This window comes from Danio rerio, chromosome 2 (assembly GCF_052040795.2).
Source record: "Danio rerio strain M-AB ecotype USA chromosome 2, GRCz13ab, whole genome shotgun sequence".
In the NCBI taxonomy this organism is placed as follows: Eukaryota; Metazoa; Chordata; class Actinopteri; order Cypriniformes; family Danionidae; genus Danio; species Danio rerio.
This window is the reverse complement of record NC_141022.1, coordinates 56,695,001-56,714,946: the sequence shown is the minus strand read 5'-3', so window position 1 is coordinate 56,714,946 and position 19,946 is coordinate 56,695,001. Positions and strand designations below refer to the sequence as shown.

The window sequence follows — 19,946 nt, the reverse complement described above, 5'->3', positions numbered from 1 at the left end:
GTGTGTGTGTGTGTGTGTGTGTGTGTGTGTGTGTGTGTGTGTGTGTGTGTGTGTGTGTGTGTGTGTATTTTGACTCTGAAACTCGCGCGTGCCCAAATAGACACTCCCACACCATCCCACTTTTCTTCCTCCGACACTCCCCCCTAAACAGAGCTGGACACGCCCACTTTTCTGACTTTTTCCAAAGTAGAGGTGTGAAAACACCCTGCTGAAACGAGGGGGTTTCATGGCCCTTTAAGATTTAAAGGGCTAGCATTGCACCAGACCCCCTTAAGTGGTTTCGTTTGAAAGAGTAGAAGCTCTATTTTTTGGACATGCATCACTTTGGTTTTTATTCTACTGTACAAAAGTTATTTACTCTTAAATACACAGTATTTTGGATACCCGAGCTGGTTATTTAACATTGGTTTATCTTCATATTTTTCATATGGTTCATATATGACACATGAACAAGTTATAGCTCAAATGAAAGCTCTTGCCGGTGCTCATCCGATTCTAGATTTCTTTTTACTGAATTATATTCACATATCAAACAGTTGTCGAATGAATCGTGGTGTTTTCATGGCACAGAAGTGAAAACAATACATTTATGATCAATAAGCAGCCCCAGATTGCACAGAAAGCTGTCATCTCTTACCTTATGCTGTGTGCTTCAGGGCTGTTTCTCCTCTGTTTTTGAGGTGATGTGCATAAGTAATCCTTTTATATGTCCAAATCCAATGTCTGATGTGGTCCAAACACAGTGAATTATGTTTGATTAAACAAAAGAATAGTGAAATATGGAAACAATGATCGATCCCTGTGGCTTGTACAGCATCTCTCATCAGTTGGAATACGATAACTTTTGCATAGATTATGGTAGAGACATTTTTTCATCACGCTAGACCACACAGAACCTAAAAGGTACACTTTCAAATATGAGTTTATAAAAAAATAAATACAAAAAGGTATTTAGGTGTTTATTATAACACAGATAACATATACAGATATTTTAAAACACATTCAATAGTTTTGTATGAAAATTCAAAGGGTTTTCTTTAAAATGTTACCAAATTTTTGCATTTGCACCTCTGCATGTGGATTTGGGAAGCTTTTAAATTTGGGTAGGCAAAATCCAGGCGGAAATCCCAAAATAGCATTAGACTTTAGGAGGTTAATGCTATTCATCCTGTGGTCTAACAACTAAAAATACAAAGCTTAATTAATCCACAACAATAAAAATCAAATCTGTAAAAACATTCAATCACAAAATATATTAAAACCTTCAAAATCAACAGCTTATGGTATATGATGCCTTTTAATATTGTTTAAACGTTTTTTTAAAAGCTCTTTTTACTTGAGACAACTTTGCATTAGTTTTTAAAACAGGACATAAAAATACATGATTTAATGCATGCCTATTGGTTAAATTATGACTAGTAAGTCTGTATCAGAGAAAGAATTGTCCTAGGGCTTCTTGTTAACACAAAAAAGCCTGATATTTAGTTTTTTTCTGTGATATAAAATCAATTTCGCCAGCTTTGTTCGGAACAAATTCATCATTTTACCTTGATTGGGGTGATTTTGTAGGGCAGTGCTTCTGAATAAAATATAATAAGCAAATTACAAGCATAGAAAAATACAATAAAGCAAAGAAACAAGGAAAATGAACAGTGCTTCAAGGTTTTAACATGAGGTTTAACAGTATTTATGTGTGGAAATTGAATGGTGTAAAAAAATAATTGAAAACAATTTACTTTAGTTGAAGCTAAAACATAGTTTCTTGTCACTGGATGTTTTAAAGTCTCTTGAAATGTTCACACAGTCACGGGCCTTAAAACGTGCATATGATCAACTTTAACACTATTTTGGTTCAATTTTGCAACTACTCCACAAATCGCATGTTCTGAACTGTGGTACTGGTCAACTCTAATCCTAACTCGACATTAACCTTCGCGGATGTACAAAGCTGATTCCAAAAAAGGTTGAGACACTGTACAAATGGTGAAGAAAATCTTAATGAAATGATGTGGAAGTTCCAAATTTCAATATTTTATTCAGTATAGAACATGACCGAACTGACCCGCCACTTTATTAGGTACATCTTACTAGTACCGGGTTGGACCCCCTTTTACCTTCAGAACTGTTTTAATCCTTTGTAGCATAGATTCAACAAGGTACTGGAAATAATCCTCAGAGATTTTGCTCCATATTGACATGATAGCATCATGCAGTTGCTGCTGATTTGTCGGCTGCACATCCATGATGCGAATCTCCCGTTCCACCATATCCCAAAGGTGCTCTATTGGATTGAGGATCTGGTGACTGTGGCGGCCATTTGAGTATTGTGAACTCATTGTCATGTTCAAGAAACAAGTCTGAGATGATTCACGCTTTATGACATGGTGCGTTATCCTGCTGGATGTAGCCATCAGAACACTGTGGTCATAAAGGGATGGACATGGTCAGCAACAATACTCAGGTAGGCTGTGGTGTTGACACAATGCTCAATTGGTACTAATGGGCTAAAAGTGTGCCAAGAAAATATCCCCTACACCATTACACCACCACCACCAACCTGAACCGTAGAGAAAACGCCTGCGCTTCTGGATCATGTTTAAACATGGCTTATTTTTTTACCTATTTAAGCTGGCAACAGTGAATGGCACGGTGGATTGTGTTCACCGAAGATTTCTGAAAGTAGTCCTGAACCCATATTGTGATTTCCATTATAGTAGTATTTCTGTTTGTCATGCAGTGCCGTCCATGGGCCCAAAGATCATGGGCATCCAGTATGGTCTTTCAGCCTTGACCCTTAGGCACAGAGATTGTTTCAGATTCTCAGAATCTTTGGATGATATTATGCACTGCAGATGGTGATAACTTCAACTCTTTTCTATTTTTTCGCTGAGAAACTCCTTTCTGATATTGCTTCACTTTTTTTTGGTGCAGCATTGGATACATTGGTGATCATCTGTTCATCTTGACCTCTAATGCGGAGTTCAGACTGCATGATTTTCAAAATAGTTGTGTCACAGATGTTTTCACACTGCATGACTATCTGGGCTAGCGTTTTGTCGCTGCTTTGTTTACACTGCAAGATGGTTCGGCAACAGGGGCTTTCACATCGCATGACTTTACAATACCAAAAATCGCGACAACTTCATCCAAACTACGTCTCACAACCAAAAACACGCAGTATATATTTTGATATTAACTACATAATGAGAAAGAAGCCTTTAATGGGGTAGAACATGTACTTATTTGCTCACCTGGGTTTGGAGGGAATTAGCAATTTCTGCTCAACTTTCTTTTTTGACTTTCTGTACGAAACAACAAACAGACACGGGTGCTCCTGTCAAACCTCCTCTAGTTTTCCTCCATTTCTTGGGTCCAAATAACCAAAAATGAGTGCTTTTAACTTTACCCTCAACCTCCCGCTGGCCTGCAGGTGCACACACACACACACACACAAGTGAATGCTGCCCTCTCATTGGCTGTAGGTGATCGCTGATGTTATTTTAAGTTAAAACTCATTTTACACGGCATGATTTGAATCGCCGACAGCTCCAGATTTTTAACATGCCAAATATCCCTCAGATCGCGTTTTTAAATCGATCGGAATTTATGCTCGATTTCGATTATCGAATCAAAAAATAGAATCGTCGATGCTGCCACGCCCCCATGTCACGTCAGCTTGGCTTGCCAAGCGGGGAAAAACACGCTTGTTGAAGTGCTTGTTAAACTGTGCAGACGCAGGAGATCCATCGACATAGCTTAAACCTTCAGGGCTCGACAATAAGGACTGCCCGATAGCCCGGGGCCAGCGTGCGAGACGCTCGGGTCAGTGTACAGTGCTGCCTTGATGCCTGACAGTTCGAGCCAGAGCTCCGTGCTGCGACTGTCTGTCAATTGTGTGCAAATACAATCTTACGGTGTTTTGACACATAGACGTTTGTTTCGGAATCTGTCTCGTTTCCCCCGTTAGCACGGTTTGTTTGTTTATATCCAGCAGTTGTGTTCGCATCCGCGCCAAATCAATCTGTCCGAGATCGCCTGAATGAGACGGTCTCTGCCCTATTGAGCGGATCGATTGTAGTGAGAAAACAATGCAACAAACTAATGACCCAGGCTATATCACAGTGTATTATGATCGTGTAATAGCCATATATACGGCTAAATGAAGAGAGAATGATGAGCAGGGCGAGATGTCATTCATACCGGTAAATGCGAGAGTAAAAGCATGCTGAAATATTACCGAGAGCTGTTTATCCAGCCTGATCTCGGTTTATCCGTCAGGAAAATTTACCGAAATTATTATCTGTTAATTTTTCCATATTTTCATTGATCTGATGCAGTCTCGGTTCATCTGCTATGTCTCTCTATAATTTAAGCCTATAATGCAGAATTCTAGCCAACGTTTCTTTAATAGATTGATTAATTAAATAGATCGATTTTTATAAAACCTGACAATTGAAATAAGGCTCTGTATGTATGAGAAAATCTGACTTTATATTCGGTGACAATGTCTGTGGGTTGTTAAAATTAAAGTGCACATTTTCACTTATAAAATATTCTATACACAAGTGCTCTAAAGTTTGGGGTCAGTATGATTAAATATGTTAAGCTTCTTCTGCTCACCAAGGCTGCAATTATTTCATCATAAATACAAATTGTGAAATGTTGCACTATAAAATAACTGTTCTAAAGTAGTTGTGATTTTAAAGATGAAATTTTAGCTTCCTTACTCTAGTCACATGATCCTTCAGAAATCACTAATATTAATTATTATTATATTTATTAATGGTAATAGTAATAAAAGCAATAATGTCTGAAGTAATAATTTTTATTTGAAACTACATACAATAACAAAGTAGTTATTTAAAATTTTGATAAATATTTAACAATTTAACATTTTTTACATTTAATAAATGTAGCCTTGATGAACTGAATAAGTTTTCTTAAAAACATAAAAAAATACTGTAAATATAAACGCAGTGGAAGTCAGAATTATTAGCCCCCCTTTGTTGTTTTTTTTTTCTTTTAAAAATATTTCCTATATGATGTTTAACAGAGCAAGCAAATGTTGATAGTATGTCTAATAATATTTTTTCTTCTGAACAAAGTCTTATTTGTTTTATTTTGGCTAGAATAAAAGCAATTCTTCATTTTTTTATGAACCATTTTAAGGTCTCCAGAACAAACCATCGTTATACAATAACTTGCCTAATTACCCTAGCCTGCCTGGTTAACCTAATTAACCTAGTTAAGACTGCTTCAATCTTTTACTTTCACACTAGTACTTAGTCATTTTAGCGAACACCTCAGATACTGTTGGCTGGTTCCTGTTGGTTGTGCACCTTTTTTTACCGACGCCATTATAACTACACAGATCACTGCCTATTCACGAGAAAAAAGTGATTGACAGGTGGCTATTATGTGTGTAACTTGCCTTTATTCATTTACTGTATGATTTGTTTATGGGTAAAACAAAGACCATACAGGTCAGGTAGTTTAAACGGTAGGCTACAAATAATTAATTTGTTATTAATCAATTAATTATTTATAATCGAAAATCGAATCGAATCGTGACTTAAGAATCGAAAATGTAATCGAATCGAGGATTTGGAGAATCGTGACACCCTTAATACTGTGTGATTGTCACTCACATGCACAAGCACAGATTTGCCTGCGATTTCAGGCTTTTGTCCGCGATTTCTCAAAACCTGTCGGCGAGTCAAAATCGGGGCTAAAATCATGCAGTCTGAACTCGGCATTAGAGACTCTGCTACTCTGAGGGGCTCTTTGTATACCCAATTATGTTGCCAATTGACCCAAGTAGTGGAAAAAGTTGCTGTCCAGTTGTTCCTTACATGTACATTAGACTTTTCTAACCTGGTATTACTACCTGTTCCAACATTTTTAGAATGTGTAGCTGTCTTGAAATCCAAAATGAGCCAATAATGAGCTAAAATTTTGAAATGTCTTACTTTCAGAATTTGATATGTTATCTATATTCTATTGTAAATAAAATGTAAGCTTACAAGCTTTGTAAATTATCCTTTTTTTATCCACAATTTGTACAGTGTTCCAACTTTTTTGCAATTTGGATTGTACACAAAATTGCCTTTAATTTGCCCATTCTTCACAAGTTTTTGTTCAATCTTCTTTAAGATCTTCTCATAATAAACTCTTCTCTTATAATTTAGTCATGCGGCTCTTTTCTAGACTAACTATAGTTTCCTAAAATGTTTCTGATTGACAGACAGTTCCTGTACATCTCGGAGCGGTTTGATTAAAGTTTTGGCCTCTGTCCTCCGTGTGATGTCTGACGTGCCGTGTTGATTAGCTCTTCTAATTTCCCCTCCCATATGCCAATGTAATCAGGACGTCTTGTTCTGGGCAGACAAGTTTAAGCGGTTAATGTTGAATTTAGCATATTGACATGATGAATTGCTAGTTTCATTCAAGGACGCTTAATTAAAAGCCCTCTGTCATCTTGCGTTGTAATTGTAAATAAATCATGAAGTTTTGGTCATTTATATGAAGTAAACTTTTTAATAAAATTCAAACTGTTCTTTTTAAAGTTTGACTTTTAGCATGGTCTCTTTTCACAAGACTGTTATGAGGCATTTAATAGCATCATAAGTCCTTAAGTTTTTATCTATTTTTTTATATATATAAATAATATATATTTATAAAGCTATTCTTTGTATTATATCATCTTTACAACAAATTACGTGCTTATGTGTGATGTTTTTAATATAAGGTCTATGGGGCCAAGGACAGTGAATTTGATGTTGTTGTTGTTGTTTTTTTTTTATATATAAACTTTCTGAATGACTTGATGACACCATCATTGTTTTCCCATTCTCATCACTCTAACTTCACCCAACTATGACGGCTTCTTCTGCTGAGAAACCCAGATATGTGAAAATGGTCCTTTTGTAATTTTCATTCATTTAAGCTGACATACTATATTTATTAAAACTAAAATTATATGAGAACAATCAAAATATTGTTGTTAAATTATTTGATGAAAAAAAAAATTGCTGGTCCAAGATGAACAGCGATTAATCGCAACCAAAATAAAAAGTTTCTTTGGCATAAAGTGTGTGTGTGTGTGTGTGTGTGTGTGTGTGCTGTTTATTTATATTATGTATAAACAAATGCACACGTGCATGCATACATTTGATAAAGTTGATTTATATTGATATTTGAAATATATATGTATATGGTACAAATTATATCCTCACAGGCCACTTTATTAGGTACACCTGTCCAGCTGCTAGTTAATGCAAATTTCTATTCAGCCAATCACATGGCAGCAACACAATGCATCTAGGCATGTAGACATGGTCAAAACGATCTGCTGCAGTTCAAACCGAGCATCAGAATGGGGAAGAAAGGGGATTTAAGTGACTTTGAACATGGAATGGTTGTTTATGCCAGACGGGCTGGGCTGAGTATTTCAGAAGCTGCTGATCTACTCTGATTTTCATGCACAACCATCTCTAGGGTTTACAGGGAATGGTCTGAAAAAGAGAAAATATCCAGTGAGCGGCAGTTCTGTGGGCACAAATGTCTTGTTGATGCCAGAGGTCAGAGGAGAATGGCCAGACTGGCTCAGCTAATAGAAAGGCAACAGTAACTCAAATAAGCACTCGTTACAACCGAGGTCTGCAGAAGAGCATCACTGAACACACAACACATCCAACCTTGAGGCAGATAGGCTACAGAAGCAGATGACCACACCGGCTGCCACTCCTGTCAGCTAAGAACAAGAAACGGAGGCTACAATTCACACAGGCTCACCAAAATTGGACAATAGAAGATTGTCCAACGACAATAATCAACAAATGAACACCATGATTCTGTCTTTTCGTTCTTATCTTATTCTCATATACTATTTTTCAAACTAAATACACAGTAGAAACTAGTGTTGTCACGATACTGGAAACTCTTACTTCAATACGATACTTTAAAAAAGTATCGATATTCGATATAATTGTCAATACTGCAAGGACTTTTTTGAAAAAAAAAATTATAAAAATGTGGCCAGTTTGTTGTTGTTTTTGGTGTTTTTATTATTATTAATATTATTATTAATAACAATAATAATAAAACACGCTTAGCCCATTTTATCTTAATGGCTACGCTGACAGTGTATATATTTTGCTGACTTGTGTTCTTGCATTGTCCCAAATGTTTCTAGTAATGTTATAATTCAGAGAAATAAGCATTTTTTTTTTTTACTTTTTTTTATCTAGTGAGATGGAGTGTGTGCTGTGCATTCATGCTAAAGGCTTCAAACTGAAAATAAAATCATGTTGCTACTCCTAGCAACAAAGAACAGGAAACTGAGGCTACAATTTGCACAGGCTCACCAAAATTGGACAATAGAAGGTTGTAGAAACATTGCCTGGTCTGAGTCTCGATTTCTGCTGCAACATTCAGATGGTACGGTCAGAATTTGTCGTCAACAACATGAAATCATGGATCCATCCTGCCTTGTGTCAACCGTTCAGGCTGGTGGTGGTGGTGTAATGGTGTGGGGGATATTTTCTTGGCACAATTTGGGCCCATTAGTACCAATTGAGCCTTTTGTCAACACCACAGCCTACCTGAGTATTGTTGCTGACCATGTCCACCCCTTTATGACCACAGTGTACCCATCTTCTGATGGCTACTTTCAGCAGGATAACGCACCATGTCATAAAGTTTGAATCATCTCAGACCAAAAATTCTGAGGAATATTTCCAGTACCTTGTTCAATCTATGCCACAAAGGATTAAGTCAGTTCTGAAGGCAAAATGTTTCCAACCCAGTACTAGTAAGGTGTACCTAATAAAGTGGCCGGTGAGTGTATAAAAATGACTGCATCATTTACTCATACTCCATTTTAGAAGTATTAAAAATAACTAAAACAAAAAATATATATTAAATAGATATGACCAAAGGAAGAATTTAGAATTAAACAAAAAATATAACAATATTTTAAAAGTGATCATGAATGATGTAATAATAAAGTATATGGATTGTAAATGAGACCCACAGTTGTTTGCGCGCATTACTGTGCATATTGCATATTGATTGTTTCAACATTCAATCACTTCTCTTGTTATAGATTTTTGCTTCGTTTCTCATGCTCATGTTCTTTGTTTATTTCTCTCTGTATGTTTCAGGGATCGATTGTCGGAGCTGCATGGGAACATGTTTGTTGAAGAATGTGAGAAGTGTGGCAAGTATGTAATCGATCTGTCTGAATTTATTAATGAAGTCCGCCTGAACACATCCAGTCAGAAACAACACTGATTTACAAGCAGAAGATATCCAGGGATGTGTTACTGGGGCAGAGAAAATACACAATATGAGCAAATGGGGCCAAACATTGACACACTCGCTGTTTTTAGACTTTAGGCTTTATCTTGGGCATAAACAAAAAATAACAATAAATTTATAGCAACAATTTAATAAGCAAAGCAAAATAAAACAATATGATACAATTGTAACTCCACTCTACATCAATTATAAAAATACAATCCATCACAATAAATTATAAATAGCAATCCATAACAATAAATAACAACCCACAACAATCATATAATCATCAGTTGAACACTATGATTCGGTCTTTTTGTTGTTATCTTATTGTAATACACTATTTTTCAAACTAAATAAACAGTAGGAACTAGTCAGGGCTCAAAATTAAGCTTTTTGCATGGTAGCACTGGTGCTCCTAATTTTATAAATGTAGTCACACCAGCCAAAATTTAGTCGCACTGTACTAAGTAACTACTTAGTACTAAGTAAGTTTACTACTAACTAAGTTTTATATTATCAGATTTGTTTCAATTTGAAATCAACACTAATCCAAACTAACAGCCAAAAAATCTGGCCCTCTATGCACTGCTGGACATGACGTCGTCTTAGGCTGCATTTACACTGCAGATCTTGATGGTCAATTCTGATTTTGTGACTGTATCCGATTTTGTTTGATGACCTGCTTACATCATCTTTTAAAAGTGATTCATATCCAGTTGTCTGCATTTACACTGCAAAAGCACAATGACCAGGAAAAAAAGAGCGGGCGCTGACTAACAGCTGATAATAAAAGAGTGCTCTTTTCTCTATTCCTGTATTTAATCTGCTTTTGACAAGCTGTTTCACTATAGTTTATGACAGAAAGGTTCTCATTTGTTCATCTTCTTTTGATATATAGGCTTTTTTAAACCTTTAGGCATCTTAATGTAATGTCCATGGCTTGATTTATGCACGTGATGTATGCACTAGTCTTATATTAGTTTATATTGGTTACATGGCGGACATTGCGCTCGTTAACATGCTTAAATACCTGTGCTGTATGACAATATAAAAGCTGTTTATGTCCTCTTGTATGAGATTTAGGGCTCTATTTTGACGGTCCATGCGCAGAGCGCAAAACGCAGGGCGCAAACGTGTTCAGAGCGTGTCAGGACGCGTTTTTGCTAATTTAAGGACGGGAAATCTGCCTTGCGCAGTGGCGCATGGTCTAAAAGGGTTGAGTTTATTTTCTTAATGAGTTATAGGTGTGTTTTGAGAACAAACCAATCAGAGTCTCATCTCCCATTCCCTTTAAGAGTCAGCTGCGTCGGGCCAAGAGCGCATTTGCTATTTACAGGACGTAAAGTAAGTCTAAGTGGAAAAAATGAGCATTTCACTAGCAAACAGTTCACAGTTTTTTTAACAGAAAACTGTTAAACAGAGCATCTACTGCGTGAGAATGAGAGATAATGGATCACTTTCACTTTCGCTCTTGGATAGGGAAACCTTTACGCACAGACATCAATTAGCCTATAAATAAATACTTTTGTTTGTTAAGCGCAAATATTAATTTCAAAACTATTTCTAAATTCAGTTCTAATTTCCAGCTAACGAATAAATGAATAATAATAACAAAATGTCTTCAAAAAACTGAGTTATATCCTAAAACACATGCTGTGCCCCATATGGTCTAAAACCTGCAGGTGGGCAAATCTAAGCTTGTTTTTATTAAAAAAAAATATAAATATGGATATAATAAATAATACTGCTAATAATAATAACATTATACAAAAGCAAATTGTTATGAATGAACTGAAAAAGCCTCCCGAGATGAAGAAGACATAAAAGCAGTGGTTTTTCATATTTATGTAGGCTAGAAAATAATATGTTTTGTAATATTTAATCCTTTATATTTATATTCTATATCTATTCTTATTATATCCTATATATATTCTTAATATTTACATTTTTTCATATGTAAAGATATTTGCCTATTGCTCTCTTGTGCGTATTAAGCAGTGCGTAAGCGAGGCGCAACTCTGCGCAGAAGTTTAGACCGGGTTTGTTTTGGTCTAATGAAAAATCTATTATAGTTTCTCAAAATAGCAACGCGCCAGCGGTCCGCCTCAGAACGCCTTCCTTTTTAGACCAGAATGCCTATGGGCGCACATATGAGCGCTAATGCATTTGCTATTTAAACAGCGTAGCGCAACGCCTCAAAACAACTCTTGCGCCAAGATGAAACTACCAAAAGACTACTGCGCCGCGTCTTGTGCCACACTGCGTTGGGTGTATGATAGGGCCCCAAAGGTTTGGGACTCTGCTGAAGTCTGTTCTGAAATGAAAGCGTCTGACTTTACGTCATTCGCTACGGTTTTTAATGACGGTCGACTCGCATTGACAGGTGAAAATTCAATCTACCTGCTTACGCTGCAGACACGAGAACACAGATCCGATTCATATCGGATAAATTTCCACATATGAACAAGGCCTGAATCTGATTTGAGTAAATCGGAATCCATGTGATTTGTTCCTGCTTACACGTACATGGGCCATATCCGATCTGTGCCACATGGGAGAAGAACAACACCAGTGTTTTCATGAGCTGCAGTATTTTAGTTTAATCTCACTGAATTCAAATCCTTTTGCGATGGTGTGCACAATGTTAAATTTTACATATAGCTGCTACTTGCACGTCTGACAGCATCCTGACAATTAAATAAAGGATTAAATAGAACCTCTCATGCTTAAAATGTGAATTAGATGTAGCAAAAACTGTTACCTGCAAACTCCCACAGGCTTTACAGTTAATGCTTCAGTTTAGTCATTTTCATAGTGGACTATAACCCAATCTAAATGGTGATTTAACATTCACCACGTGATCACTAATCAGATGTGCCATTGTTTGTAACTTTAGATGGTTTCTAAAACAAAATCTTTCAGTGCACTTTTCATTCCCTCATCTTCAGTGCTTTGTTTTCGTGGTGGTCGCTCCCTGTCATCTGAAAGCAGAAGGCATTGACTGAGTGATTTGCAGCTGATGTTAACCAATCCATTCGCAATCAGTTCTAGAGCAGTGGGCCAATCAGAATAGCTTGAGGGCGGGACAAGCATTTTGGGCTTTGTTTACTGCAGAACGTTGACAAGACAACAGTTTTAAACTATTCCAGAGCGCTGTCTTTCACTTTTCAGGTTCAAAGACACATTCTGTGTGAATGTCTCCTAAATCTGCGCATGCGGTGAACATTTTGCAATGAAATTCAGTCGCACGGCAACAATTTTATACATGCATATTGCTCAAATGCTCCAAAATATATTTAGAGGTCGCATGGATTAAATTTTCGATGAGTATGCAACCAAAATGCACCTAGTGTTGTCACGATACTGGAAATTATAACTTCCAAACAGGGCCGGAGTGGGACTCCTTTTCAGCCCTGGAGTTTCAAGTCTTAGACTGGCCCACCTCAGTGCATTATCTGAATATATATTCTGTGCTAAATTCTTTATAGATACCCAGTCCTTTGTAACAGTGGTCACACAAAAAATAAAATATGTACACCTACATAAGTAACCCAAACAGTATTATATGTCATAACACTAAAAATAAAAAAATTTAATTACTCCGGTCAGATTTGAACTCGGGTCGGTGGCGTCGTAACGCAGCGTGCTGACAACTGGCCCACAATGGCGCTGTTATGCCAGAGTGTCTGGAATAAAAAAATAAGTATTGCACTGTTATCTGCAAAACTTTTAACCACAGTATTACTTACTAATGATGGCTTAATCGTTTTTTCCCCATTTTAGATTTCTGATCAAGTTATGTGAGATTTATTATTGTAGTGAAACATCTGATTTTCATTGAGCAGGTGTAATATTCATTAATATTAATTGTTCACTATAAAGGTGTCGCTGTTTGGGATGGAATGATAGCTACGTCATCATTAACCTGCAGACTGCATTTTGCTCACAGTGCTGCGAGAAAATAAATAAAATGAGTAACGTAAGGCTATGGTCAAATAAGTAAATAAATGAAAAAAGTGCGACTGCTGAGAGTGCAAGCAGCTAGGGAGACCGGCCCTTGCGGCCAAAAAAAACGACTGGCCCACCTGGAATTCTCCCAGTCCTCCCAATTAGCCAATCCGGGCCTGCTTCCTAATGATATTTGAAAAATATGGATATTTGAAAATATTTTTGATACTGCAAGGACTTAAAAAAAATAATCAAAATTTGGCCAGTTTGTTGTTGTTGTTGTTATTATTATTATCATTATTATTAATATTATTAATAAATATTCTTAGCATATTTTTGCTTAATGGCTAAGATGACTGTGTATTTATTTTGCTGTTTTTTTTTTTTGTGTTCTTGCATTATCCCAAATGTTTTCTAGAAATGTTAAAATTCAGAGAAATAAGCAAATTTGTCTAGTGAGACAGAGTGTGTGATGTGTGTTCATGCTAAAGACTTCAAACTTTAAACAAAATCGAAAAAGAACTGAAATGACTTAATTTCAAACAAAATCCAACTCAAACAAAGTACTTTTTGAGTTAGATTGGGCAGTTCGAGAGAGCTCACCAAAGCAAACTTTTTAGAGAAGTTAATTTTGGATGTGAGCTACCATTGGGCAGTGACGATTACGCAACTGATGGCTGTGTTCTGGAACTTTGCCATGCTTCTTATTCTCACAGTTTATGGTCAGACAGGAGAAAAACAATCAGCACAACAACGCCAAGTTAAAAAATATGCCTTTGTTTGTTGTAAATACTCGCCCTCTAGTGGACAAAATGGCATACTGTGCCTTTAAAATCTGTGTAAAGTTCTTCAAAACTGTTTATTTGATTCAAGTAAACAATAAATCCTGTAGCATATCCAACAAATCTATAATTTCCCCAAGTCTGGACTGAGAAATATGTGTAAATAAAGAACAGAAAGGTCTTTGACGCTCGGCCCTCAAGCTGCACACATTTGCACACTCTCCAAAAGTGCATTGATTCAGGTTTATTTTTCTAGTGTTTGACATTGAATAGGTTGCGTATTGATTGTGTATGTGCATCATAGCTCTGCGTCTGACAGATAACACCCGTGTGAATTCTGGCTTATTGATCACACACACATAGATCTTCATCAAGGGTGGCTGCGGGTCGCGTGCCGCTTCTGTCACTGTCACTGAGATAAGCACTTGTGCCCTCGCGCTCTTTTTAGGCAATACGTTCGGGACACGGTGATCGGAGTGATGGGACTGAAGCCGACTGGAAGATACTGCGACGTCATGCGCTCCAGAGGACTACGATCCTGCAGGTGACTTTTTTAGCAGATATAATAAATGTAAAATGTATACTTATTCATTATTTTATGCTCAGTGTTACGATCCTTGATGGCAATATGTCTAGGGAATTAAAAGGAGTAACATGAAGATGACCAAAGTATAAACTGATGATGAAGAATGGCAAGAGAAAACACCAAACAACACATTAGCACCGCAAAAGATTTATTGCTCTCACATTATTTACAATATTTACAAACAATAGGACAAAGTTGAAAAGAACCAAGACAAACAGGAGAGGGAACTGAAGTTTGCGCTAGCAAATCAAAGAAATAAATATAGCAAAAACATTCCCCTAATCTCCTCCCCAATCCACTAAATAAGAAAATAACAATATGAAAAAGAAAGTCTTCAGCGCAAAAGCACCCTGAACTTATACCAACTAATAATTAAAATACAAAATTAGCACACTTCGCTAACTAGTGTGTCTATACATCAATAATCCAGCGTGCAAATAAATGTCACGTGACTTACTATTTTGTACCAGATTTCCCTTGTCAAAAGTCACAGAAGGTTTTTGAATGAAGCAATAGCGGGCTAGAGATGTATAAACACACCAGGGGCCTGTTTCAGAAAAGAGGTTAACTGAAAACTCAGAGTATTTTAACCCTGAAATGAGAGAAACTCTGGGTTTTCCATTTCAAAATGGCAGGTTTGTTAAACTCAAGAAAGCAGGGTAAGTCAAGCCTGTTTCTGAAAGAGAGGTAACTTTAACTCAGAGTCAGTTACTGTGGTAACTTACTCTGTGAATCTAACCTTGTCAGAAGCAGGTTTTATTCTCTAAACTCTCTGTCTCCTCCCCTTTTTTAAAGATGAAGCGGTATTTCTCGCCTTAGCCTTACGTTTCCACCCACCTATTTTAATGCTCATTTTGGATACGTGCATAAAAACGATTGATAGAAACGTCATGATGCACATAACTTTTTAAAAAACGCGCATAACTGAGTAGGATAAACTTTTATTCGATAGAAAATGTGCGCATAAACTACGATGGAAACACTTTTACTGAACAAATTACAGTATGTACATTAAAAAAAAGATCATAATCATATGATTATGAAAATGTGTGTAAATGAACAAACCAGCAGGCTGAGCACACTGTAACATGTCTTAAATATTGTTTTAGTCATTCTAAAATGCCTTAACTGTTTCAGTATTATTGTATATTATTAATTACCTCCGAGCGTCTGGTGCGTGTCAAGAGTCTCCACGTCTCATGGCTTCAGACGCCCCCACGTGTTCATTGTGTTTCAGCATTGTCTTCTGACATCGAGGCACAAGTACATTAATTAGGCTAAATAAAGAATTAATTGACGCAGCTTCTTCTACCACAGTAAATTCTGTTTTTACTGTTGATATTTGGTGCCAGTTTAATCAGAAAGTGACAATTTTTTTTCTCTTTGACTCGTTGGATGGAATTTTATTTGCATCTTTTATGCAATATTCCAGTTTTGCACATAGATTTATGTAATATATTTGGATGGAAACATAGCTATTGCCTACATTTTAGTCACACACAGAAGAACTGTACTAGAATGGCTTATCCTTTTTTAATAAATAATTAAATTAAATTCACCTTCGACATGCACTGTAACTAGATTAATGGGATTATTATTCTTTCTAAAAATAATTTTTAGTACTGCTTACCTTCTAAATGTTATATTAACCTCTATCACTTGATCAATAAAAAAGGCAGACACACAAGTGCACTGTTAAATCATTTAAAACTAATAAATGTATAAAAAAGTTTAGAAAAAAAAACATAAACGTCACAAATTACATTACTTATTTTAATATACTTAAATATTTAAATACTTAAAAAGTGAAATTAGGCATTAACTTGAGCTGTTGTTTTCCTACGCTAACTGTCTCTTCTTCACTGATGGTTGCTTCTTTTCATATACACTCATATTTGCTATAACTTTGCATGAGAACATCAAGTTCAGCTGGAGAAAGAAATGCTGATCTCTCTTATAAGATATTGCCATAGTCACTCGTAATGTCTGCGCTCCATTGATAATGCCTTTTTAAAGTCACGGTGTGCGCGATTAACTCTGAGTTGGTCTACTCGAAGTTGATTGACCCAACTCAGATCAGCTGTTCTGTAACCGAAAACTCTGAGTTTTTAATCTCTCGGTAAATCAACTCAGAGTTCAAGTTAAACTCTGAGTTGTTTGAACCTCCTTACTGAAACAGGCCCCAGAACTCTCAAACAAATCTCACTCAAAGTAAACATCAGTTAATCTCACTCAAAGTACACATCAGTAACAGCCACAAACGCACACGGACGCCACCAAACAGACAACACTCCAAAACAACAACAACAGCTGATCTCTCCCCGTTGCCGCTTCCGATTTGAAGGGGTCTGCAACGAACGTGATTGGCTGAGAGAGAAGTTGTCGTCACACAGTTGATTAGGATTGGCAGTCCTGTCAGCCAATAGTGCTCCAAAGTAGGCGGGACCTGTGAAAATGACAGGGCCGGTACAGACAGAGAGAGAGAGAGATGGAGACAGAAAGAATATACATGCAGCAAAACTGCAGTTCATACCACTCAGATAAATTAATTCAACTAAAAAAAAAGATTAAAAAACAATTATATAAACGATAGTCAATGAAAAAAATTATAAATAAAAAGAAAATATACAAGGCGGTTATATCTGAGGACAGGATACACTATGTTTAATTGCAGGCAGGTCGCAGGTGGACGAGATTAATTATTAATGATTTATGCTTTGTATTTTTTAAACACTTTCTGTAAAATACGAATGTTTTTTAATGCATGTTTAATCAGGCAAACAGGCCCTAATTTGCTCACTAATTAAAAAATAATAATTATTATTATGCGCTTGTTGGAGGTCCATTTGTTAAAGCAGAAATGGAGTCGAATCTGATCCAAGAGAAACATAAGAAGGAAAATTAAAAACAAAGCAATAGGAAAGAAAGAAAAGTGAAATGTGGGAGAGTTTTAGCAAAGTGGTTTACGAGGATGAATCAAGTGCTGGGTATGTAATATGCAACGGCTGTGAAGCACTGTATGTATATGAAAGCCCCAAGACCGGTACCTTAAATATGAATCATCTTGTGTGTGCTACATCAAAAGCATACCATACTAGCTGGCCTTTAGGCTATAGTGGCACCGTTTTTTTTCCTGTATCTGTAAAGGCTACAAGTTCTTATTTTTATTTTCTGTATCCATTTGAAAATGAAGAAAATGTGATCTTAAGACAAACTTTTGTTTTTATAAATAAATGTTTATTTAAAACAGTTTACGATTAGCATATTATTTTACTATCAGAAAAGTGCAGATTAACTTACTGAATCTGCTTTTAATAACGAACGATGACCTATCATTCTGCTTAAAAAAAAAAAGTTAGATTTAAGTAAAGTGACGATTGGGTGCAGGTCAGATGAGGAGATATATATATATATACACACACACACACACACACACACACATCATACATACATACATACATATGTATATGTGTGTACAGTTGAAGTCAGAATTATTAGCCCCCATTTTAATTTTTTCCTCTTCTTTAAATATTTCCCAAAATGATGTTAAACAGAGCAAGGAAATTTTCTCAGTATATCTGATAATATTTTTTTCTTCTGGAGAAAGTCTTATTTGTTTTATTTCGGCTAGAATAAAAGATGTTTTTAATTTCTTAAAAAACATTTTTGGGACAAAATTATTAGCCCCTTTAAGCTATTTTTTTTAGATAGTCTACAGAACAAACCATCATTATACAATATCTTGCCTAATTACCCTAACCTACCTAGTTCACCTTATTAACCTAGTTAAGCCTTTAAATGTCACTTTAAGCTGTATAGAAGTGTCTTGAGAAATATCTAGTAAAATATTATTTACTGTCATCATGGCAAAGATAAAATAAATCAGTTATTAGAAATAAGTTTTTAAAACTATTATGCTTAGAAATGTGCTGAAACAATCTTTCCTCCATTAAACAGAAATTGGGGAAAAAAATAAACGGGCGCTAATAATTCAGGGGGGCTAATAATTATATATATATAATCTCAGATAAAATTATATGTGTGGGCGGGTGGATGATTAGTATGAAGCCGTTTAAGCTGATTCGCACATCGCTAATGTGCAAATATACACTACCAAAATTTGGGGTCAGTAGGACTTAAATGTCTTAAAATAAGCTTCTCCTGCTCACCAAGGCTGCATGTATTTAATCTAAAATACAGTAAAAACTGTGAAATGTTATTGCACTATAAAATAACTGTTCAAAAGTAGTTTATCATTTAATTTAATAATTTATTCTAGAGATTTGAAAGATAAATTTTTAGCTTCATTACTGCAGTCTTTAGAGTCACGTGATCCTTCAGAAATCACTCTAATATTAATTATTATTATTATTAATACTAATAGTAATAAAAGGAATAATGGTGACGCAGTGGCGCAGTAGGTAGTGCTGTCGCCTCACAGCAAGAAGGTTGCTGGTTCGAGCCTCGAGAAGTCTAAAAGAAAATAAATGAATTAATGAATGAATGAATGAATAAAAGCAATAATGACTGGAGTAAAAATTTCATTTGAAACTACATACAATAAGTAATAAATAAATATTTGCTAAAAACATATTTAAAAATGCAACTTTTTCATTGTACATTTAATAAATGCCACCTTGATAAACAGAATAATTTTATTTAAATAGTTTAAAAGAAACTGACCCCAAACTTTTGACCGGTAGTGTATATATTATATTTTAGGAATATTTATATATTATTATTTATATACAGACATGCACAATATGTAATTTAGTACCTAAAATTAATGACAGTTAGATGTTTATTTGCCAAATAAATCATAATTAATTTAAATAATTTTAGGTTGTTTTTTTTTTTTTTAGTAAAAAAAAAAAATAATATGGTTTAATTTATCTATTTATTCTACAGAATATAACCTTTATTTATAGCAAAACAACTTTTTTGTGACTACTCAGAACATGGCAGAAATTATTAAAACTGATCAGGATCCTAACATTAGTGTGCCGATTTTTTTAGAGTGGATAACTTGGAGTGATGTCCTAAAAATGCATGCATGCGTATTTGTGTGTGTGTTTGTGTGTTCTGTGCAGAGGGAAGCTGATCAGCTCTATATTGGACTGGGAGGACTCTCTGCCCGACAGAGACCTGAACAGAGCTGATGAGGCGAGCAGGTAAAGGAAGATTAATATCTAGACTCTGAGACAGAGTGAGACACATCTGCTCTGATAATACAGGCTGAAGGCCGTTATATTTAGCCAATCAAGAACAATTCTTGCTCAGTCAGAACAAAGCAATCAACAATTACAAGACTAAAGTAAGGCTGACTG

At 35.8% G+C, this 19,946-nt stretch overlaps 1 protein-coding gene and 1 long non-coding RNA gene across 5 annotated transcripts in view; both read left to right on the top strand.

Annotated features, from left to right (window-relative positions):
- LOC147846549 (uncharacterized) overlaps window positions 1-19,946 on the top strand; it is a 1,651,758-nt gene that overhangs the window by 1,485,575 nt on the left and 146,237 nt on the right. The gene's annotated exons all lie outside the window — the stretch shown is intronic.
- The window catches only part of sirt6 (sirtuin 6), a 71,903-nt gene that overhangs the window by 30,477 nt on the left and 21,480 nt on the right, over window positions 1-19,946 (top strand). For 3 of the 4 annotated variants that reach the window (XR_015477674.1, NM_001002071.1, XM_087239211.1), the window contains 3 exon segments: window positions 9,165-9,224; window positions 14,482-14,577; window positions 19,710-19,790. Coding sequence is in view for 2 of the 4 variants with exons in the window: in NM_001002071.1 (NP_001002071.1) it covers window positions 9,165-9,224; window positions 14,482-14,577; window positions 19,710-19,790 (237 nt within the window). In the remaining 2 variants the exon portion in view is untranslated. 4 annotated transcript variants of the gene reach the window in all.